The 24,474-nt window shown below is 43.2% G+C and overlaps 2 protein-coding genes across 4 annotated transcripts in view; one reads left to right on the top strand and one right to left on the bottom strand.

Annotated features, from left to right (window-relative positions):
* Nucleotides 1-10,816, top strand: part of LOC134902637 (occludin-like) — a 68,025-nt gene extending 57,209 nt beyond the window's left edge. For both annotated transcript variants that reach the window (XM_063914403.1, XM_063914404.1), the window contains exon 8: nt 8,440-10,816. In XM_063914403.1, the coding sequence (XP_063770473.1) occupies nt 8,440-8,541 (102 nt within the window). In that variant the 3' untranslated portion in view covers nt 8,542-10,816. The remainder of the gene's footprint in view (nt 1-8,439) is intronic.
* Nucleotides 10,817-17,142: 6,326 nt separating this feature from the next.
* Nucleotides 17,143-24,474, bottom strand: part of NR2F6 (nuclear receptor subfamily 2 group F member 6) — a 36,737-nt gene continuing 29,405 nt past the window's right edge. For both annotated transcript variants that reach the window (XM_063914401.1, XM_063914402.1), the window contains exons 3-4: nt 19,776-20,303; nt 17,143-19,578 (exon numbers count right to left, since the gene is read on the bottom strand). In XM_063914401.1, the coding sequence (XP_063770471.1) occupies nt 19,304-19,578; nt 19,776-20,303 (803 nt within the window). In that variant the 3' untranslated portion in view covers nt 17,143-19,303. The remainder of the gene's footprint in view (nt 19,579-19,775; nt 20,304-24,474) is intronic.

Below are 24,474 nucleotides of genomic sequence, written 5' to 3'. Positions count from 1 at the left end.
GAGGACTTTAAGGGAACGAATGGCCGGGCACCGGTCGTCAGTTCATGCTGCGTTAGAAACCGGAGTGAGTGATCAACCGGTAGCGCGGCACTTCTATGAAGCTGGACACAATCTAGCGTCACTTAGATATCGTATTATTGACCACATTCCCTTTAACATCAGAGGAGGTGACAGGTCTTTACAGCTATTAAGATATGAATCACGCTGGATTTTCAGGCTGGGAACTATGGCCCTCATTCAGAGTTGATCGCTCGCTAGCTACTTTTTGCAGCCATGCAAACATATAGTCGCCGCCCACGGGGCAGTGTATTTTCACTTTGCAAGTGTGCGATCGCATGTGCAGCCGAGTGGGATGAAAAAAATAAGATTTTACTCACCGGTAAATCTATTTCTCGTAGTCCGTAGTGGATGCTGGGAACTCCGTAAGGACCATGGGGAATAGACGGGCTCCGCAGGAGACTGGGCACTCTAATAGAAAGATTAGGTACTATCTGGTGTGCACTGGCTCCTCCCACTATGCCCCTCCTCCAGACCTCAGGATACTGTGCCCGGAAGAGCTGACACAATAAGGAAGGATTTTGAATCCCAGGTAAGACTCATACCAGCCACACCAATCACACCGTATAACTCGTGATACTATACCCAGTTAACAGTATGAAATATAACTGAGCCTCTCAAGAGATGGCTCAACAATAACCCTTAGTTAGGCAATAACTACATACAAGTATAGCAGACAATCCGCACTTGGGATGGGCGCCCAGCATCCACTACGGACTACGAGAAATAGATTTACCGGTGAGTAAAATTTTATTTTCTCTGACGTCCTAGTGGATGCTGGGAACTCCGTAAGGACCATGGGGATTATACCAAAGCTCCCAAACGGGCGGGAGAGTGCGGATGACTCTGCAGCACCGAATGAGAGAACTCAAGGTCCTCCTCAGCCAGGGTATCAAATGTGTAGAATTTAGCAAACGTGTTTGCCCCTGACCAAGTTGCAGCTCGGCAAAGTTGTAAAGCCGAGACCCCTCGGGCAGCCGCCCAAGATAAGCCCACTTTCCTCGTGGAATGGGCTTTTACTGATTTAGGATGCGGCAATCCAGCCGCAGAATGCTCCAGCTGAATTGTGCTACAAATTCAGCGAGCAATAGTCTGCTTAGAAGCAGGAGCACCTATTTTGTTGGGTGCCTACAGGATAAAAAGCGAGTCAGTTTTCATGACTCCAGCCGTCCTGGAAATATAAATTTTTAAGGCCCTGACTACGTCCAGTAACTTGGAATCTTCCAAATCCCTAGTAGCCGCAGGCACTACAATAGGTTGGTTCAAGTGAAAAGCTGATACCACCTTAGGGAGAAACTGGGGACGAGTCCTCAATTCTGCCCTATCCATATGGAAAATCAGATAAGGGCTTTTACATGACAAAGCCGCCAATTCTGACACACGCCTGGCCGAAGCCAAGGCCAATAACATGACCACTTTCCACGTGAGATATTTCAAATCCACAGTTTTAAGTGGCTCAAACCAATGTGATTTTAGGAAACTCAACACCACGTTGAGATCCCAAGGTGCCACAGGAGGCACAAAAGGGGGCTGAATATGTAGCACTCCCTTTACAAATGTCTGAACTCCAGGCAGTGAAGCCAGTTCTTTCTGGAAGAAAATCGACAGAGCCGAAATCTGGACCTTAATGGAACCCAAGTTTTGGCCCATAGTCACTCCTGACTGTAGGAAGTGCAGAAAACGACCCAGCTGAAATTCCTCTGTTGGGGCCTTCCTGGCCTCACACCACGCAACATATTTTCGCCAAATACGGTGATAATGGTTTGCGGTTACTTCTTTCCTGGCTTTTATCAGCGTAGGAATGACTTCCTCCGGAATGCCCTTTTCCTTTAGGATCCGGAATTCAACCGCCATGCCGTCAAACGCAGCCGCGGTAAGTCTTGGAACAGACAGGGCCCCTGCTGTAGCAGATCCTGTCTGAGCGGTAGAGGCCATGGGTCCTCTGATATAATTTCTTGAAGTTCTGGGTACCAAGCTCTTCTTGGCCCATCCGGAACCACGAGTATCGTTCTTACTCCTCGTTTTCTTATTATTCTCAGTACCTTTGGTATGAGAGGCAGAGGAGGGAATACATAAACCGACTGGTACACCCACGGTGTCACTAGAGCGTCCACAGCTATTGCCTGAGGGTCCCTTGACCTGGCGCAATATCTAGTTGTTTGTTTAGGCGGGACGCCATCATGTCCACCTGTGGCCTTTCCCAACGGTTTACCAACAGTTGGAAGACTTCTGGATGAAGTCCCCACTCTCCCGGGTGTAGGTCGTGTCTGCTGAGGAAGTCTGCTTCCCAGTTGTCCACTCCCGGAATGAACACTGCTGACAGTGCTAAGACGTGATTTTCCGCCCATCGGAGAATCCTTGTGGCTTCTGCCATCGCCATCCTGCTTCTTGTGCCGCCCTGTAGGTTTACATGGGCGACTGCCGTGATGTTGTCTGATTGGATCAGTACCGGCTGGTTTTGAAGCAGAGGCCTTGCCAGACTTAGGGCATTGTAATTGGCCCTCAGTTCCAGAATATTTATGTGTAGGGACGACTCCTGACTTGACCAAAGTCCTTGGAAATTTTTTCCCTGTGTGACTGCCCCCCAGCCTCGAAGGCTGGCATCCGTGGTTACCAGGACCCAGTCCTGTATGCCGAATCTGCGGCCCTCTTGAAGATGAGCACTCTGCAGCCACCACAGTAGAGATACCCTGGTCCTTGGAGACCGATGCATCTGAAGATGCGATCTCGACCACTTGTCCAAGAGGTCCCACTGAAAGGTTCTTGCATGGAACCTGCCGAATGGAATTTTGCTTCGTAAGAAGCTACCATTTTTCCCAGGACTCGTGTGCAGTGATGCACCGATACCTGTTTTGGTTTCAGGAGGTCTCTGACTAGAGATGACAGCTCCTTGGCTTTCTCCTGCGGGAGAAACACTTTTTTTCTGTTCTGTGTCCAGAACCATCCCCAGGAACAGTAGGCGTGTGGTATGAACCAGCTGTGACTTTGGAATATATAGAATCCATCCGTGCTGTTGTAGCACTTCCCGAGATAGTGCTACTCCGACCAACAACTGCTCCTTGGACCTCGCCTTTATAAGGAGATCGTCCAAGTACGGGATAATTAAAACTCCCTTTTTTTCGAAGGAGTATCATCATTTCTGCCATTACCTTGGTAAAGACCCTCGGTGCCGTGGACAGTCCAAACGGCAGTGTTTGGAATTGGTAATGGCAATCCTGTACCACAAATCTGAGGTACTCCTGGTGAGGATGGTAAATGGGGACATGTAGGTAAGCATCCTTGATGTCCAGGGATACCATGTAATCCCCCTCCTCCAGGCTTGCAATAACCGCCCTGAGCGATTCCATCTTGAACTTGAATTTTTTTATGTATGTGTTCAAGGATTTCAAATTTTAAAATGGGTCTCACCGAACCGCCCGGTTTCGGTACCACAAACAGTGTGGAATAGTTACCCCGTCCTTGTTGAAGTAGGGGCACCTTGACTATCACCTGCTGGGAATACAGCTTGTGAATTGCCTCTAGCACAGCCTCCCTGCCTGAGGGAGTTGTCGGCAAGGTAGATTTGAGGAAACGGCGGGGGGGAGACGCCTCGAATTCCAGCTTGTACCCCTGAGATACTACTTGAAGGATCCAGGGATCCACCTGTGAGCGAGCCCACTGATCGCCAACATTTTTGAGGCGGCCCCCCACCGTACCTGGCTACGCCTGTGGAGCCCTTGCGTCATGCGGTGGACTCAGAGGAAGCGGGGGAAGAATTTTGATTCTGGGAACTGGCTGACTGGTGCAGCTTTTTCCCTCTTCCCTCGTCTCTGTGCAGAAAGGAAGCGCCTTTGACCCGCTTGCTTTTCTGAAGCCGAAAGGACTGTACCTGATAATACAGTGCTTTCTTAGGCTGTGAGGAAACCTGAGGTAAAACTTTTTCTTCCCAGCTGTTGCTGTGGATACGAGGTCCCAGAGACCATCCCCAAACAATTCCTCACCCTTATAAGGCTCTATGTGCCTTTTAAAGTCAGCATCACCTGTCCAGTGTCGGGTCTCTAATACCCTCCTGACAGAATGGACATTGCATTAATTCTGGATGCCAGCCGGCAAAATATCCCTCTGTGCATCCCTCATATATAAGACGACGTCTTTAATATGCTCTTATATTCGCAAAATAGAATCCCTGTTTGACAGGGTCACAGACCACGCTGCAGCAACACTATCTGCAGGTCTCAGTCTAGTACCTGAGTGTGTAAATACAGACTTCAGGATAGCCTCCTGCTTTTTATCAACAGGTACCTTCAAAGTGGCCGTATCCTAAGACGGCAGTGCCACCTTTTTTTTTTTTGACAAACGTGTGAGCGCCTTATCCACCCTAGGGGATATCTCCCAGCGTAACTTATCCTCTGGCGGGAAAGGGTACGCCATCAGTAACTTTTTAGAAATTACCAGTTTCTTATCGGGGGAACCCACGCTTTTTCACACTCCATTCACTCATTTGATGGGGGAACAAAACACTGCCTGCTTTTTCTCCCCAAACATAAAACCCTTTTTTTTTTTTTTTTTTTTTTTTAGTGGTACTTGGGTTAATGTCAGAAATGTGTAACACATTTTTTATTGCCGGGATCATGTAACGGATGTTCCTAGTGGATTGTGTATATGTCTCAACCTCGTCGACACTGGAGTCAGACTCCGTGTCGACATCTGTGTCTGCCATCTGAGGGAGCGGACATTTTTGATGGCCTTTGAGACGCCTGGGCAGGCGCGGGCTGAGAAGCCGGCTGTCCCACAGCTGTTACGTCATCCAGCCTTTTATGTAAGGAGTTGACACTGTCGGTTTATACCTTCCACCTATCCATCCACTCTGGTGTCGGCCCCACAGGGGGCGACATCACATTTATCGGCATCTGCTCTGCCACCACATAAGCCTCCTCATCAAACGTGTCGACACAGCCGTACTGACACACCGCACACACACAGGGAATGCTCTGACTGAGGACAGGACCCCACACAGCCCTTTGGGGAGACAGAGAGAGAGTACGCCAGCACACACCAGAGCGCTATATAATTTAGGGATTAACACTATATTGAGTGAATTTTTCCCAATAGCTGCTTGTATATACAATATTGCGCCTAAATTTAGTGCCCCCCCTCTCTTTTTAACCCTTTGAGCCTGCAAACTACAGGGGAGAGCCTGGGGAGCTGTCTTCCAGCTGCACTGTGAAGAGAAAATGGCGCCAGTGTGCTGAGGGAGATAGCTCCGCCCCTTTTTCGCAGACTTTTCTCCCGCTTTTTTATGGATTCTGGCAGGGGTATTTATCACATATATAGCCTCTGGGGCTATATATTCTGATATATTTGCCAGCCAAGGTGTTTTTATTGCTGCTCAGGGCGCCCCCCCCCCAGCGCCCTGCACCCTCAGTGACCGGAGTGTGAAGTGTGTATGAGGAGCAATAGCGCACAGCTGCAGTGCTGTGCGCTACCTTGGTGAAGACTGATGTCTTCTGCCGCCGATTTTCCGGACCTCTTCTTGCTTCTGGCTCTGTAAGGGAGACGGCGGCGCGGCTCCGGGAACGAACACCAAGGACGGGTCCTGCGGTCGATCCCTCTGGAGCTAATGGTGTCCAGTAGCCTAAGAAGCCCAAGCTAGCTGCAAGCAGGTAGGTTCGCTTCTTCTCCCCTTAGTCCCTCGATGCAGTGAGCCTGTTGCCAGCAGGTCTCACTGTAAAATAAAAAACCTAAAATAAACTTTCTTTCTAGGAGCTCAGGAGAGCCCCTAGTGTGCATCCAGCTCGGCCGGGCACAGAAATCTAACTGAGGTCTGGAGGAGGGGCATAGTGGGAGGAGCCAGTGCACACCAGATAGTACCTAATCTTTCTTTTAGAGTGCCCAGTCTCCTGCGGAGCCCGTCTATTCCCCATGGTCCTTACGGAGTTCCCAGCATCCACTAGGACGTCAGAGAAAGTTTTTTGCAGTTTCTGAGTAGCTCTGGACTTACTCAGCCCTTGCGATCACTTCAACCTGTCCGGTCCCGGAATTGACATCAGACACCCGCCCTGCAACGCTTGGACACGCCTGCGTTTTCCCTACCACTCCCAGAAAACGGTCAGTTGACACCCATAAATGCCCTCTTTCTGTCAATCTCCTTGCGAACGGCTGTGCGAATGAAATCGTCGCTCGAAGCATTGCACAGCAACAATGCTTGCTGTTTGTACCCATACGACGCGCGTGCGCATTGCGGTGCATACGCATGCGCAGTAGTAACCTGATCGGTGCGTTGCGAAAATCGGCAGCGTGCAATCAACTCGGAATGACCCCCTATATTTCCGAGAGGATTAAATGATAGCTAAGGCTTACACTGTTTCTTGTAATGTAATGCATTCATATGTGAGGATTGTTAACGTATAATTGAGTTCTATATTCATTGTAATATTGTGGATATAATGTTATTCCCTCATTGTGATTTCTGTTTTTAATTTCATTGTTTTTATCCGGGTTTTCGAAAGACGGGCTGGGGAACCTGACATCAGCTGTTGGTGTCCGGTCCTGGTCTTGGAATCCACCCATTTCACTAGGTATGGGAGTGGGTATAAATAGATGTGTTTTGTACTGCATGTGTACCCTGATGACGAGGGATAAAGCCTTTGAAACGTTGATGACAAATTGAAAAGTTTCAGGGTGTATTATTCTGAGTGCAGCCGACTTTCTTCTCTACATTTGGGCTCCTGGCCGGGGAGCACCTACGGAGGGCACCGGAGAAGTTGTACACATTATTGTGGAGTGCTGCCTTACAGATTCAATAAATATATATATATATATTTCTGTATGTTTCTATATATATATATATATATATATATATAGATAAATATTTATCTATATATATATATATATATATATATAGATAAATATATTTATCTATATAGAGAAATATACATACCATACTGTGGCCACACTCACTCCAGGGGGGCCAGGGAAGTTGTTGTACTGGGGCCCAGGATTTCTCTTGGCAGCCCTGTATAAGGCCTTGTTATTGTGTTCCCAATTCTTCGGACCATTATGGTGATACACTAATCAAGACCACTGTTCAGTGACCATTGAGTAATCAGGGAAATTCTGCATGTTACAATTCCCTGATTTGCCAAACCTGGTCTTTTTTTTTTTGGTCTAGCTCGGCAAATCAGGAAAATACAACATGTTTAAATTCCCCAAACCAGTTGATGCAGGATCTGCTTTAATCCATTGCAGATTTATGGGGTCCTTAAGTCTGCCCACTTACGTCCCCATACATCCTCTTGACATTACCTACATGTCCTATAGTCAGGTGACTTCCAGGGAGTGAGTCTTGTGAGACTAAGCTCAACAGTGACAGTTTGTCAGGCCCATTCAGAACTGGGAGAGTCCCTTACTCAAGCGAGACCTTGTAGAATGTGGTACAATACCAAGACAGTAATAGTACTATATCATTTTATTGCCATGTAACTGTACTACTTTCTGTGGGCCACACACAAATGGCCTTGTGGTTGGGTTCAGTATGAGTTGCCGATGGACAGGATGCCGGTGATCAGTATACCGACAGTGGCATCCCGTCCATCAGAATCCTGACAGCCCCCCATTAGGCCCCCTAACCCTCACCTTTTCCCTACCCTATCCCTCCCTTGTGGGTGCCTAAACCTAACACTCCCCGGTGGTGCCTGACCGTAACCCTCCCCGCTTGGTGTCTAACCCTAACCCTCTCTTCTCTGCTGCCTAAACCTAACCCCTCCTCCCCACCCCCCTGCTGCATTGGCATTTCTGCAATGGGTGCAATGTGTACGGTGCACACAGGTTCCTGGGTCCAGGGGGGGTCCACACCGCACCCATTTTAATACTTACCTTTCCGGATTCCAGTGTCGGGCGCTGCGGGCACCCGACCCCCTTCTCTATTGAAATGCCCCTGTCCTGCTGGCTGCCTAACCCTAACCTTCCATCCCTGGACCCTAACACTAACCTTCCCACGGGTTTACCTTAACCCCCCTTCTGCTGCCTAAACCTACCCCCCGCACGCGCAGCAGGACGGCAGCGCGTCCCGCTGTCCGAACGATCGGGATGCTGGTATTTTGACGCCGGCATTCTGCCTGGTGTTGGTATATCAATGCCGGGTTTGTGTCCTCCCTCAGGATCCCAGCGTCGATATATCGACTGCCGGGATCTCGTTGGTTGGGGAGGTAACTGCTTTCCTTGTTGTTGTCATGTAATTTTTGGGTCATGGATTATGCATAAGTGCACTAGATAAATGAATCACACATACATGCTTTAGATGTATCTGTACACAAGCACAGCTATAAGTAGGTAATTTTCTTAAATAATTACACTTACAGTGCCGCCAAATAAAGCTAGCTAACTTTTTTGTTTCTTTTTTAGACTCCTGATTACCAGAACAAGAAGTCTGAGACCAAACAACTCCGAAACAAACTATTTCATGTTAAGAGGATGGTGAATGATTATGACAAAGGAAGGGGTTGATATAACAAGAGCAGTGTGACAATTCTAAAAACAACCACAAGAGGGCAACCAATACCACCATTTAAAATCCTACATTGTAAATAAACAAATTTTGTAGTTGGGTATAATAACAATTAATATACATTTTATTCTGATATTTATATTCAAAGTTGGCTCATTTACAGCCATTAAATTTTTTTTTTACATTTGTAACAGAGATAAGCTTCATTCAACCCATTACAAACATGAGAACTATGACCTATTTTGGTGAATAAGGTAAATATGGTTTCCCTTCCTCTGCTTGGAAACAGACTTGTACAGCATTCACAAGATGGCACCAGATGGAAGATCTTTCTCAGCATGAGCTATGACACATGCATTTAATTTAGACAATGGGGTATATTAAGCCTTGGAGAGAGATAAAGTGGATGGAGATAAAGTACGAGCCAATCAGCTCCTAACTGCCATGTTACAGGCTGTGTTTGAAGTTGCATAAAATTTACACTATGGGGTTTATTTAGTAATCTTCTGGTTCTAAAAACCAGGCACTTCCAATCGTGATTATGCCTGAAATATAAAAGGGCAATGCTTTTACTAGCCGTGTTTTGCTAGTAAAAGTATTGCCTTTTTAAATTTCGCTCATAAACACTATCAGAAGTGCTGGGCTTTATACCCAACACTTAGTACATAAACCCATATATCTTTTGTTTAATATTATTGCCACTATGTATACTTTTAATTGCCTTGGACATATTAGTGTTTACTTGGCACACTAGATCACGTACTTCCATATTAATTATCCTTCTAAAGCAAAACACCCCTTATTTCCTTTTATATTGTCCCTTGTATAGAGATCTGTATAAATAAATCCCTTCCTTAACTACATTTATAATAAAATATATAATAATTGCTATAAATACATTATCACATTTATTTGTTTGCATTTATTTGTAGCTGTGTATAGAAACTTTACCGATTTGTACTTTTATATATGTGAAAAAAAGTGCATATTTTCCCAAAAATCCTTGGTGTTTGGGTATTATAAATGTTAGGAGGTATGTGATGCACTATGTAAACTATCCATTCTCTGTAAAGTACTATTTTTATTTACATTATATTGTCAAATATGCGTTAAATCACTAGGCCTCCTCCATCTAATTTTATTACGCTTAATCCCTCCCTCTTCATCTTCTTTCCATCATGACATTTCATCCCTCTATCCCATACTCCTCCAGTCATATCATTTCTTCCCTCACTCCTAATACTTCTGCAGCGATAGAATTTCATTCCTTAATTCCATCTTTCCACAGTGATATTATTTTTGCACTTATCCCATGCTCCTTGAGTCATATTGGTACATCTGCGGGATGTGTGCCATGTAGGTTAGGTAACACTGCTTTTAACTAATACGTATTTGGAACTATGCTTTACATGAGAGAGAAAATATAATACACTGTTCAGTCTAATCCTCCATGCAGTGTCGGAATGGGGCATGAAGGGCCCACGGGGGGAATGCAGTGGTAGGGGCCCATGTATAGGGGTGTGGCCAGTCTCCAGAGGGATGGGGGTGTCAGCCACCGCAGAGGCTTGGCTAACCATTAGAGAGTGCATGATCTGAGGCCCTTGATAAATATACATGATAATGCACCAGATTAGTAACAGCAATGCTTTGTAGTGAATACAACATAGTCCTCTGCAGTTTAATGTAACATATGTATAATTCAAGTGCACAGTCTGGAATCTGATCCCTAGAGGAGAATGTGGGCCTCACCAAGGGTTACCCCTGTGGGCCAGTCCAACCCTGCCTCCATGTAGGGATAATACAAAGGTTTATGAAAGTTTACATATTTTTGAAGATTTCAGCATTCAATCACTCCGGGATAATTTTTCACATCTATGCATTATTTATACCAGATTCCAATGCTGCTGTGTGTTGATATGTTATTACTATAGTTGGTGGAACACTGGAATATGATGGTTCAAACATAAAATATAGAGATAGAGAACCATTGCTGAATCATACACAAGCGTAAGCTGTTTTATTTGACACTGTAAATAAAAAAATAACATTTACTAGAATTAGATCATTATGGAATGTATTGTTTATATTATATCAAGTCACTTGTCCCATGTTTTCTTACTGTGAAGTATGCCAGTTTCCATAAGGGTTGAAAGCCTCAGTGGATGCCCTGGTAGCTGTAATGGCCAGACCAAGCCTGGTGCTAGGATAAACCAGGAGGGACATTTGTGTAAAGACAAATCAAGCATTAAATGTAATAAAAATATTGTGATGATTGATTGATTGATTTATTTATTTGCACTTATTTAAAAAGTAAGAAAAAAAGGCATTTGGTTTCCCCCAGCACCCTGAATGATAACAGTAACCAGATATAAATCCCACATAATAATATAATTCTATTATTATGTGGGATTTATATCTGGTTACTGTTATCATTCAGGGTGCTGGGGGAAACAATGTCTCTTTTTTTTTCTTGCTTAGAAATACCCCTCCCTTTCGAGCACCTGAATGATATCACTAAGCTTATTGAGCATCTACCAATATATATGTCACTTATTTAAAAAGTATCAGATTTCCAATGAAGTATAGCATCTTCAAAAACAGTCCTGATAATCTACAGTCAGGAAGTCATCAAATAGAAACCCAGCACTATCCGCTCCTGTCCTGATAACCCAGTCAGGAGATCACTGACTCTATAGTATATAGAAACCTAGCACTGTCTACTAATCAGCTATTTTTCAGTCTACATAACATCATATATTAAAATCTGTTCTCAGAGGAAATTAAATCAAAACCTGTGTATAAATGGGGTGTGGAATAGAAGATCTACAACGTCTAGGTCGACAAGTTATTAGGTCAACATGCATTAGGTTGACACTGTCAAAAGGTCAACCTATGAAAGGTCGACAGGTACAAAAGGTCGACACATGAATTGGTCAACACTGGAAATGGTTGACACAAAAAAGTAAACACAGTGTTTTGTGTCATTTTTACCGTCGGAGCACAGGGAACACAAATTAGTGTACCGTGTCCATTTGCATGTTGCGGACAGGTTATTCCCAATCGTAGACCACGTGGATTGTAAAGTATGAAAAAGGTGTAAAAAAATTCTAAAGTTGTGTCGACCATGTTTCACTCATTTGAACCTGTCGACCTAATGCATGTCAACCATATGTGGTTGACCTATTGACTGTCAACCTAGACATTGTCTATGTATTGAAACCCATATAAATATGGCTTAGGGTGCCTTTCCACCCACAACTTTATGTGGATTCACTATTCAACTACTATTTCTAGTGGTGCCTCTGGTCAAGCTACTCACCAACTCAGGGTGTCAATGGTGCATCCAACAAGTTTTCACTGTAATCTGGGAAAACTTACCAGGGCAGGATGAAAGGCCACATGGGCCTGGTGCTGAAAATGTTTTACGATCCTATGCTGAGAAGTGGAGGAGCTATGACCCGTGCTGTGTAAGTGTGGTCAGTGACATGCGGTTGTGCACACTATGGGATGGATTCAAATGTGCGCTCCCGGCCACGATCACGCCCGCCGACAGTATTTTAATGTTACTGCCGACGGGCGCAACAAAATCATTTCACCCTGGAGACAGCGAGCTGAAATGCATGTAAAGAGACCCGTTTGGGTGCCCAAACGGGTCTCTTTATGATCGCACCCATTACTTTAGTCGGGTTTAGGGGATTGACGCGCCTAAACCAGACTGTAATGAGTGCGATCAGCACGATAATGGGGCACATTTGAATATAGCCCCTCTATCTCCTGTCACTTTAGACGGGAGATACGGGGCGCGTTAACATTTGAATCTGGCCAAATGAGACTCACTGTCTCACAAAATACATAAAAATAGAAAACTGCAGAATTTGTGAGAAAACTACAAATACAATTGTATTACCTATGATTTATGGCAGACCACGTGGCCAGCTAGGCGGCTTGTTATCATCGTACTGTCATGATAGGCCTATTTTTTTGTGGAGGGTAGTGTGTAGCTGCTGCGGCAGTCTACTTACTGTGGATGAGGTCTGTTAGGAAGCTGGGAGAGGGGTGATGCCGAATCATGGGCTCCGTGCAGGACATCCAGAGGATGGATGAATGTGTCTATTAGGAATAGGAACAAGTAGTTATGGTGTTTATGACTTGTGCGCCCTTCAGAGCAAGTAATTTGGTTTTGTTCTATGTAGTGAGACTCGTTGTCACATACAGTACCTAAAGTCTTCTAAATTCTCATTGGTACCTGCTTTAAATAGCAGTCTTCAACACTAGTAACTATCCAGCTAAAATGTTTGCATGCTAGTGTTCACGTGCTCCAGGGTTCCTGTATTCTGACCTCAGCTTGCAACCTTGTTCATGGACTGTCAGAATGGATTTGTAGCCTGTGACCATTACTTATCATCTACACCAGGCTTTCCCAACCACGGTCCTCAAGGCACACTAACAGTGCAGGTTTTAGCGATATCCAGGCTTCAGCACAGGTGACTTAATTAGTAGCTCAGTTATTTTGATTTAACCATCTGTGCTGCAGCCTGGATATCACTAAAACCTGCACTGTTGGTGTGCCTTGAGGACCGTGGTTGGGAATGCCTGATCTACACAGTTCAGCATTTGTTGTCCAGTGGACTGCCTTCAGTGGTGGCCACTAATTTGCTTTGCCTATTACTTGATGCATACTGATACATTTTACCCGTTGCATTGCCTGATCAGTGCCTTACAGTATGCTGCAAAAATATGTTACTCATTTACATTTGCATTTGCCTCTAGTCCAGCTTGCATACCATCTGCTGATTTTATTGGTGCACCATCCTACATCACTCCGGTAATACTATGGAGTGACACTTGTAAGTCACTCCTTGGTAATACTAGTATCTATTGACTGTGAAAGTGCACCTGATAAATCATCACAGATTCAAGTTTAAGTACTGGGACATATAACTATCTGTGTACAAATAGTGTTCTATAGGAAATGGATTGCTTAAGTGAAAATCTCTTCAAGAACCGTACTCATTTATCTTGTGCATGAATTTCATAGCAATCCCGCTGATTTACACTCCTGCCTTCATTATCCCATTTACTGAACAGGTACTCCTGGAAGTTCACAAAACAATTTCTGACAGATTATGTTAGATTTAGAGATCAATAAATGAATAAAACATTATTTAGTTGTGTGTTATTTGATTTATTGGGTTCTCATTTTACACTTAAAAGTCGTACCAAACAGTCCCTCTCTGCGTGCATGGGGGGTCATTCTGAGTTGATCGCTCGCTAGCAGTTTTTAGCAGCTGTGCAAACGCATTGTCGCCGCCCACCGGGGAGTGTATTTTCGGTTTGCAGAAGTGCGAACGCCTGTGCAGCAGAGCACCTACAAAATCATTTTGTGCAAAACAAGACCAGCCCTGTAGTTACTTATCCTGTTCGTTGATTCTAACGATGGAGGGACGGCCTTTGACGTCACACACCCACCCAGCGAACGCCCAGCCATGCCTGTGTTTTCCCCGACACGCCTGCGTTTTTCTAAGCACTCCCTGAAAACGGTCAGTTGACACCCAGAAATGCCCTCTTTCTGTCAATCACCTTGCGGGTGTCTGTGCGATTGGAATCGTCGCTAGAACCAGTGCGAAACCACAATAGACTTTGTACCCATACGACTTGCGTGCGCATTTCGGCGCATGCGCAGATTAGTCTTTTTTTCCCACTAATCGCTATGCAACGAACAACGGCATCTAGTGATCAACTCGGAATGGTCCCACAACACTCTGCTAACGTCAGGTAATTTTTTGCCAAAAATGTGTCTTAGCCGCAACAGCTGGTGCTAGAACAGGATCTGGATGAGAGGTCGACCGTCAATAGGTCGGCCCCTATTTGGTGAACATGCATTAGGTTGACAGCTACAAAAGATCAACAGTGCTTAAGGTCAACAGGTTCAAATAGTCGACATGTTAATGGTTGACACAAGTTTCTATTGGATTTTATTTTCAACTTTTTCATCATCTACCATCCACATGGACAACGGCTGTCAACCTTTCGTATAGTCTACCTTTTACATATCGACCTATTGAATCTTCCTATCTATTGCATGTCAACCGTATGGGGTCGACTTATTGACTGTTGACCTAATTCTGGTCGACCCAATAACCCACACCCAGCTAGGACAAACCAGGTGACTGAATTTCTGAATCTGTACATGAATTGCTACACTGTAGCAGCCGCAGCTTTTTTCAATACAAGTTCTGTTGTGTTTCGTATACAGACTCAGTCACATACAATATAAAAGTGTTGCATATCAAATAAATCAGCAGTGTCTTCTGGTGTGTCCTAGTTGCACTACATTGCGACTAAGATGCATTTTTGCCAAAGAAAAAGACACCAAACGATAGCATACTTACACGGGACCTGGCGGGTCACTCGTATCAGGTATCTCTCTCAGCATGGCGTATTGAGGCTAGATGTATCTGTATAACGCATAGGAGGGGTGGAATGGCAGATGCAGAGTCCATTCATTGGCAATTAATAGTCACAATTACCAAGATAAAACTTGATTTCAGATGAAAATACAAAATAAATTACTAATTGCATTCAACAAAATACAAACTTCTATGGTCATCCCCTTTAAAAATTAAATGGTAATATTGTTTTCTGCCATGTAATAAATGCAAATATAAATAAAATACTGTTAATATAACATAGCAGCACACTAATAATAACTATCAGAAAAAGGGATCAAGACACAATCATCCAATCAGAAGAGGCTGCTGGTTGTCATCAATGCAAATTATGCACCAGGAGTTAAGTGCCTGCATGATATATGCTTTCTGACAGGCACATATACAGTACATCTGTGCTCTGGTCTAGTATCCTGTATGGGAATACACCCTTTGTGTACTTGGCCAATGCTTGCCTACACTATTCCATCTCGAAGCGTAATGGAACATAAGAGCTAGGGGATAGGTAATCTGCAGAGAGACAAAAGCACAAGTCTGTTGGACACATACGCAGAACATTGCACATTTTCCATAACACAAGGACATGTGCATCCAATACTTTGTCCCAAAAGTACAAACACATGTTTAAAATACCTTCAGGTTGTTTCAATTTATAATCTATTTATATCTTGCAGACAAAATGCTAAGTAGCATAGTGGAGTACACATTGACGAAAGCAATCCTAGAAATATTCTGTAGTTCTGATAATCACTAATGTTGCGCTTAGCCTCTGTTTTCAGGATACACTATGGGGGTAATTCCAAGTTGATCGCAGCGGGAAATTTTTTTAGCAGTTGGGCAAAACCATGTGCACTGCAGGGGAGGCAGATATAACATGTGCAGAGAGAGTTAGATTTGGTGGGTTATTTTGCTTCTGTGCAGGGTAAATACTGGCTGCTTTATTTTTACACTGCAATTTAGATTGCAGATTGAACTCACCACACCCAAATCTAACTCTCTCTGCACATGTTATATCTGCCTCCCCTGCGTTGCACATGGTTTTGCCCAACTGCTAAAAAATTTCCTGCTGCGATCAACTTGGAATTAACCCCTATATTTGTTTGGCCAGTACACGTTTTTTGGCAAGCTCTGTGAGATACGGCACTGCCTCTCTACCAGCAGTGTGTTTTAGCTGTTTACTAGTGTTACATTGTCATTTGCCCCAATAGCAAATAATATATTATTTAATAAAAATATATAATAATATGGCTATAATCTAGATATAGGTGTATATTCAATTAAGGTTGAAACTGCCATCTTGTCGAAAAGACGGCAGTTTTCGACTTTTTCAGGTCGGAAGGGGTTCTGACCTATTCAGTCCCCAGCTTTTTTATTCGACAAGTCGGGGAATTCGACTTGTGGAATAATACGTGAATTTGGCGGTATAGCTGCCGATTCACGTGCTTCTGAGGGAAACGGGGCCAAATTCGACAGGTTTTGGCCCCGTTTCCGACCATCTCAGTCCGACTTAAAAAAAAGTTGAACTGAGATGAGGGACCAGAGAGGAGGAGGAGAGGGGGGAAAGCCGCAGGCAGACGGGGGAGAGCCGCGGGCAGACGGGGGACAGCAGCGCTACAGCACAGCACTGCAGGAGAATGTAGCACAGCCGCCACTCACGGCAGCATCCACCCGGCTCCAGCAAGTGAGGTCCCACTTGCTGAAGCTGGGTGGACGCTGCTGTGAGGTCTGGCGGCTGTGCCACATCCTCCTGCAGCGCTGCTGTCCCCCGTCTGCCTGCTGGTCTCCCCCTTCTCCGGGTCCATCATCTCAATTCGACTTTTTTAAAGTCGAATTGAGATGGGCATTGAATAGCCCTTGTCGGATCCATTCCGACAAATGCATGTCGGAATGGATCCGACCTCAATTGAATATACCCCATAATCCACAATGTTATGAATTGTACAAATACATTTTATATCTATATAGTCCACAATTGAGCACTTTAATCCCAAACCCTACTATCCAGGCTAACAGTGGGCAGATCTTGTATCCAGCTGCATTCAGTGTATAAAGAAGTAGTTATACAGAGGGTACACTGCTCACTGCACCACAAATCACGCATTAATAGTAAAACAGTAAAGAAAATAAAAAAAAGTCAAGTGGACTTCACACTTCGGTGTCATTTTTTTAATTTTATTATTATTTTGACATTCCTTCTTTGGCAATATTCCCTTCCACCCATTTTTGGCATTAGCAGAATGTTTATACATACAAATGTAAGAGTAGAAACACACAAAAGAACATTGGCTTTGCAAAACTACAATAGTCTCTTTGCTTGTTGGCGGAAACTGCAGTTCTTTAGTTCAGTCATCAAAGACATAATTTATCAACTGCATCTTTGGTGCCAAAAGGGCAAACTAAGGGTTTTAAAACTGAACCAAAGGACAAAGCTGGGACTTAATTTTCAAGATATACATATACATGATTAAAAAAAACTAAAAGAAATAAACATGTTTATAGTACATATAACAAGGAACAGTGGTCATTTGAGACATGGTGCATCCATCGTACCATTAAGAGCATTTGAAGAAAGATTACTTTACTATAAGACAGTTCTTTTTTTACCTAATAGCTTTATTTTAATTATTTCAATTGTTTTTTTATTTTATTTATTTTTGCATCAATGATCATGAAAAATTAAACAAAATCATTTGTCACACTGGAACACACCATATTTACATGAAAATACACTTTTTTTTTTTAAGGGACGTTTGTTTAAATCACATCACAGAAGCTAATGGGAAAGTGCTTTATAAGCACTCTTAATGAGAGTACAGACACAGAACACCAGAAAATGATGATGAAGATATCTCTCACACCCATCCTCTCGTGTGCAGGATTTCACCTGCAGATTAACAGTGTCACATACTGTACGGAAAGCAACAAATGTAAATTCTATAATAGTGATCATCTGGATAAGTTTTTAAACAGAAGCATTTAAAAATGTTAAACCATGTTGTAACTCAGCAAGAGTATTGTGTCCATAAAAAAAAATCAGACTTGGGGGGAGATGTACTAAGCAGTGAAAAGCATGGAGAAGTGAGCCCATGGCAACCAATCAGCTTTGAAGGAACATTTATAATTTGCATACTATAAAATTATACATAGAAGCTGATTGGTTGCCATGGGCAACTTCTCCACACTTTTCACTTCTTAGTACATCTCCCTTGGTCTTATATGTGTTCTCTGGGTCATCTACTCAACAAAAGAGGAGTTTTCTCCATAATAAATGAGCGTGTCAGAAGCAGAACTACATAAATAACAACCAATATGGCTCACCTTTTACCATCTCAGTCTTGCGGAACAAAACCAGATTAGGGGAAAAATAATAAACTCAGCATCTATAACTCGGTGGTTCTTCCTAAACGTATCTGATACTAGATTGGATTGTTATTTTGTATAGCACCATAACCCGAGTCACATGATTAAGAACAAGACTTTACATATGTCTTATACAGTAAAATAATAAAAACAAATTAAAATTAAGGATTAGACAACCATACGGTAAATTTGTAATGTAAATATATATTTAAACACCCTTACGATTGTATAATTGTGGATTACAAAAAAAAAAAAATATTTTGGGGACTGATTTTTTTTAATCAGATATTACAATAAGAGGCTAGTAAAAAAAAAAAAAAAAAAAAAAATTTTTTTTTTTTTTAAATAATGTAGAGATCCAGGAAACTCCTTTAAAGGGAACACTTGTATTTTTAACCCATTTATCTCAAGTGAAGCGTAAAGAATGCTACTATTAATACAAGATTATAGTCAGGCCTCCATCACATGACTGATTCTAATAAGTACACCAAAACTTGGCACTTCCTTTCCATTCCTGGAACAGCTTTCTTCTAGGACATTAAATGTGGACATTCTGGAGGTAGAGAGGATAAAGACTAAGCTATGTAGTCAAAATGAAGAGAATCTCCTAGGACTTTCATTGGATCAGTTGGTAATGAGGATATGCTCTAGTGTCACTTGTAACTGCTAGAAGCTTATTTAGTGCTTTTATTATCAAGTACAAGCCCAGGAACATAAGAGACTGCCTTCCCAAAGAGTTTCTAAGACCTGACAGTAACCAATTTCCCATTTGTTTTATTGACAACAAAGCAATCCTGGGGAAATTGTCAAAGTATTTCTCCATTAAGTTTGGAAGTGCCTTAGTATTTTGCAGCAGGGGGAAGGGGCTTACACTCAGAAAAGTGCAGAAAGCTGTCCTTATGTAGTGTAGAGGATGCAGCCAGATTAAGAGACAACCTAAGGCCAGCTGCCGCTACTGACCAGTGGAATAGGGCCAATTGAAACTGCTCCCAGAGAGGAGCATGTCCCGAATAAGTGTCTCTATGGGAGTTTTGCCCACAAGCCTCATAAAGAATAGCTGAGAGATGAGGGATGCGGGCACAGCTCTGAGAGCAGGTAGCCGCAGGAGAAGCCGTCCAAAACGTTGAGGCTGAGAGGGGTACTGAGCACGAACATACTCTGTGAGAGCCACTTGGGCTTTTTCCTGTAAGCTCTCCACATGGGCTGGGTCAGTGAGGTTTCTGGCATCTGAGAAGATAAAAAGAAAACAGATAAGGAACATAGGATACGAGAGGCTTAATGGGAATTACAACAAAAATGATCATAAGAAACTATCAAAGTAGCACCACAGCTCTAAATAACAAACCGTAACATAGAAATACCGTCAAAACAGTAAAGCAAAGAGAAAAATGGAAATTCATCCAATAGCAATATTACAACATTACCTGAAGTAAAGAGTGCAATTGCTTTCAGACATGCATACTCCGCTGAGTCCACCTGAAGACGATTAAGCTTTTCCACTTGATCCTGGAAGACCCGTATCTGGTCCATGAAGGAGACCACCCTGTCAGCAGACATAGGAGAGGCATGGAAGCCAGCAGCAGCCAATAACGGGGCCATGTGCAGTGGAAGGGCTGACTGGGCTGCATTTAGCACAAACAGTTCACTCCAACTCAGCCGAAGCAGGGAAACTTGGTCTGCCATAGCAAGCTCTGGGAAGTAAGGGATATTTCTGGACCACTCCACAGTGCTGAAAAGGAGCCTGGCAGCCAATTCACAGATGTTATCAATGCCCATAACACTGCCCTGTTGAGCATACTGCGACCCGTAGCGAGAAGCTGGGTAAGGTTCTGCTCGCAGCAGCTGGGAGATGAGTTCAGAAACTGGCTGTCCATTAAAATACTCGCTGCCTCCAGGTGCAGTAGTGGGGCTTGCACTGGAGTGAGCAGGAGGGATCCTTCCTCGCTGGACAGCTAAAAGTAACAACAAATAATGATTTAAGCCATGTTATAAAGGAAAAGATTAAATAACTTACACCCTACACTGACATCACCTACAGCTGCACAGTAGACTCTCTGACAATTGTGTCTGCATATGTCTCATTCTAAAAAACATTGCAGTTGACTTTTATCTGTATCACACAATGATATTATTCATGACACAAGGTCTTGCGGTTCCCTGGATAAGATTGTTGGCTCCTTTTGATGCCACACTAGGACCAAATCATTGCACCTAGTACTGGCCTCCATGTGGCCGATAATCACCACAGCAAAAATAAATACAAGCCATGTTTTATTTTATTTTCAGAATTTTAAACTAGACATTTATACAGGTGAAACTCAGAAAAAAAGAATATCATGCAAAAGTTCATTTATTTCAGTAATTCAACTTAAAAGGTGAAACTAATATATTATATAGACTCAATACATGCAAAGTGAGATATTTCAAGCCTTCATTTGTTATAATTTTGATGATTGTGGCTTACAGCTAAAGAAAACCCCAAATCCAAAATCTCATAAAATTAGAAAATTACATAAAATCAATCAAGAAAGGATTTTAAATACAGAAATGTCGGCCATCTGAAAAGTATAATCATACATATGTACTCAGTACTTTGTTTGGGCCCCTTTTGCATGAATTACTGCCTCAATGTGGCGTGGTACGGATTCTATCAGCCTGTGGCACTGCTGAGGTGTTATGGAAGACAAGGATGCTTCAATAGCGGCCTTCAGCTCTTCTGCATTATTCAGTCTCATGTCTCTCATCTTTCTCTTAGCAATGTCCCATAGATTCTCTATGGGGTTCAGGTCAGGTGAGTTTGCTGGCCAATCCAGCACAGTAATCCCACGGTCATTAAACCAGGTTTTGATACTTTTGGCAGTGTGGGCAGGTGCCAAGTCCTGCTGGAAAATTAAGTCATCATCTCTATAAAGCTTGTCTGCTGAAGGAAGCATGAAGTGCTCTAAAATGTCCTGGTAAACGGCTGCGTTGACTCTGGACTTAAAAAAGCACAGTGGACCAACACCAGCAGATGACATGGCTCCCCAAATCAACACAGACTGTGGAAACTTCACACTGGACATCAAGCATTTTGGATTGTGTGCCTCTCCATTCTCCCTCCATACTTTGGGACCTTGGTTTTCAAAGGAGATGCAAAATTTGCTCTCATCAGAAAAGAGGACTTTGGACCACTAAGCAACAGACCAGTTCTTTTTTTTTTTCTTTAGTCCAGGTCCAGGATCCGTCTGTGTGGGGTGGCTCTTGATGCACTAACTCCAGCATCAGTCCACTCCTTCTGAAGCTCCCCACACTTTTGAATGGCCTTTTCCTGGCAATCCTCTCTAGGCTGCAGTCATCCCTGCTGCTTGTGCACCTTTTTCTTCCACTTAACGTTCTATTAATGTGCTTTGATACAGCACTTTGAGAACATCCAACTTCTTTTACAATTTCCTTTTGAGGCTTCCCCTCCTTGTGGAGGGTGTCAATGATGGTTTTCGGTACAACTGTCAGGTCAACAGTCTTCCCCATGATTGTGAATTGTACTGAACAAGATTGAGAGACCATTTAAAGGCTCAGGAACCCTTTGCAGGTGGTTTGGATTAATTAGCTGATTAAGGTGTGACACTTTGAGCCTACAATATTGAACCACTTCATAATATTCTAATTTTCTGATATTTTGGATTTTCTTAAACTGTAAGCCACAATCATCAAAATTATAACAAATAAAGGCTTGAAATATCTCACTTTGCATGTATTGAGTCTATATAATATATTAGTTTCACCTTTTAAGTTGAATTACTGAAATAAATGAACTATTGCATGCTATTCTAATTTTCTGAGTTTCACCTGTAAATGTGCTTACAACAGGGAATGCACGATGCTCATGTTGTATATCTGTGCAAGTGCTGGTCTGTGTCTTCACGAACATGCCCCCTCTAATGTCATGCCACAAATGAATGGCATCATACCCAGACCACTATTATTAGAACACAGACAAAACCTGTTGTATTTAGATACAGTGACTTCACTTGCACTAAGGATTGTTCCAGCTGGTAATATTCTTATCTGTGGTGTTCAAAATTCTTACTTGGTCCGGTTTGATAGTTCGTTTCATACAAGTAAAGATAAAAAAAACAACACAATAGTGTCTTACTGTTGAGAGGGTTAACACCACATAAGTGTCCAAACATAAAATAGGGAAGTGGTGTCCAGGTTTCTTTCCAAAGTCCAGACAGTCCCACATCCGTAGTATCACTGGATATGATGACCACGGAACACAGTGCAAACTCTTATATATATATGCTTTCGTGAAACAGAGTGGTGAAAAGCTCATAAAGGTTTCTTTACATCATCTGTGATCCATCCCAGAATTGAACATGTGATAGCATAATTACTCCAAAGGAATATAAAACCGAATAAAAATAAAAGGGATCCAGTCAGGATACAGTCAGTCGGGACACCGGCTGTCAAAAGGCCAACGCCGGCATCCCGACAACCAGGATCCCTATAGAGTGACTGCTGGGACGTTAGAGAGGTAAGCCATGCGCACAGGAGGGGGACCACGGAGGTTAGGTCTAGGCTGCCGGGGGAAGGGATAGGGTTAGGCTGCGGGGAGGGGGTGTTAGGGTTAGGCTGCGGGGGGGGCTGGGGAGAGAGAGATTGGCTGCAGGAGGGAAGGTTAGGGTTAGGGGGGTGAGGGGTGGCTTGCTTCCTGACCCCTGACGAGATTTTACACATTGTGATGCCACGGTCGGTATTCTGACTGCCGGCATATTGCCAGCCGGTATTTCAACCCAAATAAAAGCTATAATGCAATAATAAGTTGCAAACACAAGCTTTTATAATAAAAACATATAAGGGGGAGTATCCATACCATATGGATGTAAAAATATAACACACCACTACACCGCATCAGATGGAACCCGGGCATCAATGCAAATGGTATGGTAAATAAGGATAGGACCTCGTACCCCATTTTTGCATTATACAGTACAGTAGCTTTTTTTTTATTCTGTGTTATATTCCTTTGGAGTAATTACGCTATCACATGTTCAATTCTGGAGTGGATCACAGGTGATGTAAAGAAACCTTTATGAGCTTTTCACCACTCTGTTTCGTGTAATCATACATGTAAGAGTTTGCACTGTGTTCCATATTCATCACATCCAGTGATACTACAGATGTGGGACTGTCTGGATGTATGCATGTATATGTAGATTGGTGACTTAATTGTGACTCGCGCTACTTTGGAGTGCAGCGCCATAAATTCCATTGTCTTTTTCTATTGTATTTATTCTCATAACCTGTTGTATTGTGACAGGATTACCACAAATGATTAAAAGTGAGAGGATGGCTTTGTATTAGATAAAAGGATTATGGTGGGGGACAGTAAAAATGGCTCTCTTAGCAAGATGAGATCTGCAAGCACATTTGGTTACACCTTTAATTAATGTATTCGCATTTTTACAACTTGAATACTTTACATTAACCTAATACAAATATTAGTGACAAAATAGTGTATTTAAATTAGGATTTGTTTGACTTTGTTATTTAGTAATTGTTAGATAAAATTTTTTGACTATACATCTGTTGTAGACTATGGGGTATATTCAATAAGAGTCGGGTCCATTCCGAAAAAGTGCTCTGAACAGCACGAAACGCGTTGGTGGACAAGTGGTATCACAGACAAGAACATCTACGCCGCTTTGCGGACCCGAACTGACGTCGCTATTTCCGGCTTTTCTACAACATCCTTCTCCAGCTGGACGCAGCGGTGAGAGCCGCGACTCACAAAACCGGCCACGGACAGCCCTCACAGCGATACCAACGGCTGATGAATCCCCGCGGGTAAGTTAGGGACAGATAGAATCTGGACTTTTACATCTATATCTGGATACCACCAACCTAACCATTTCTCAAAAGAGCTGTAAACAGAAGTTTTTAAGTATTAATCATTATTCTTTTTTACAGGTGCCACACTCACTTTCTACACGCATAATTTAGCGCTCGTTTTAACCTACAGTTGTCGGAATGAACCCGACAACCCCTATTCAATGGACGGCCAAATCCGACTGTCGGATTTGGCCGTACACAGGTCCTGTGCTGCCGCTGCTCAGCGCCTACTGATGCGCTGACAGCAGCGGT

Source organism: Pseudophryne corroboree, chromosome 1 (assembly GCF_028390025.1).
Source record: "Pseudophryne corroboree isolate aPseCor3 chromosome 1, aPseCor3.hap2, whole genome shotgun sequence".
Classification (NCBI taxonomy): Eukaryota; Metazoa; Chordata; class Amphibia; order Anura; family Myobatrachidae; genus Pseudophryne; species Pseudophryne corroboree.
Note: the sequence above shows the minus strand (reverse complement) of the source record. Positions and strands in the feature narration are given on the sequence as shown.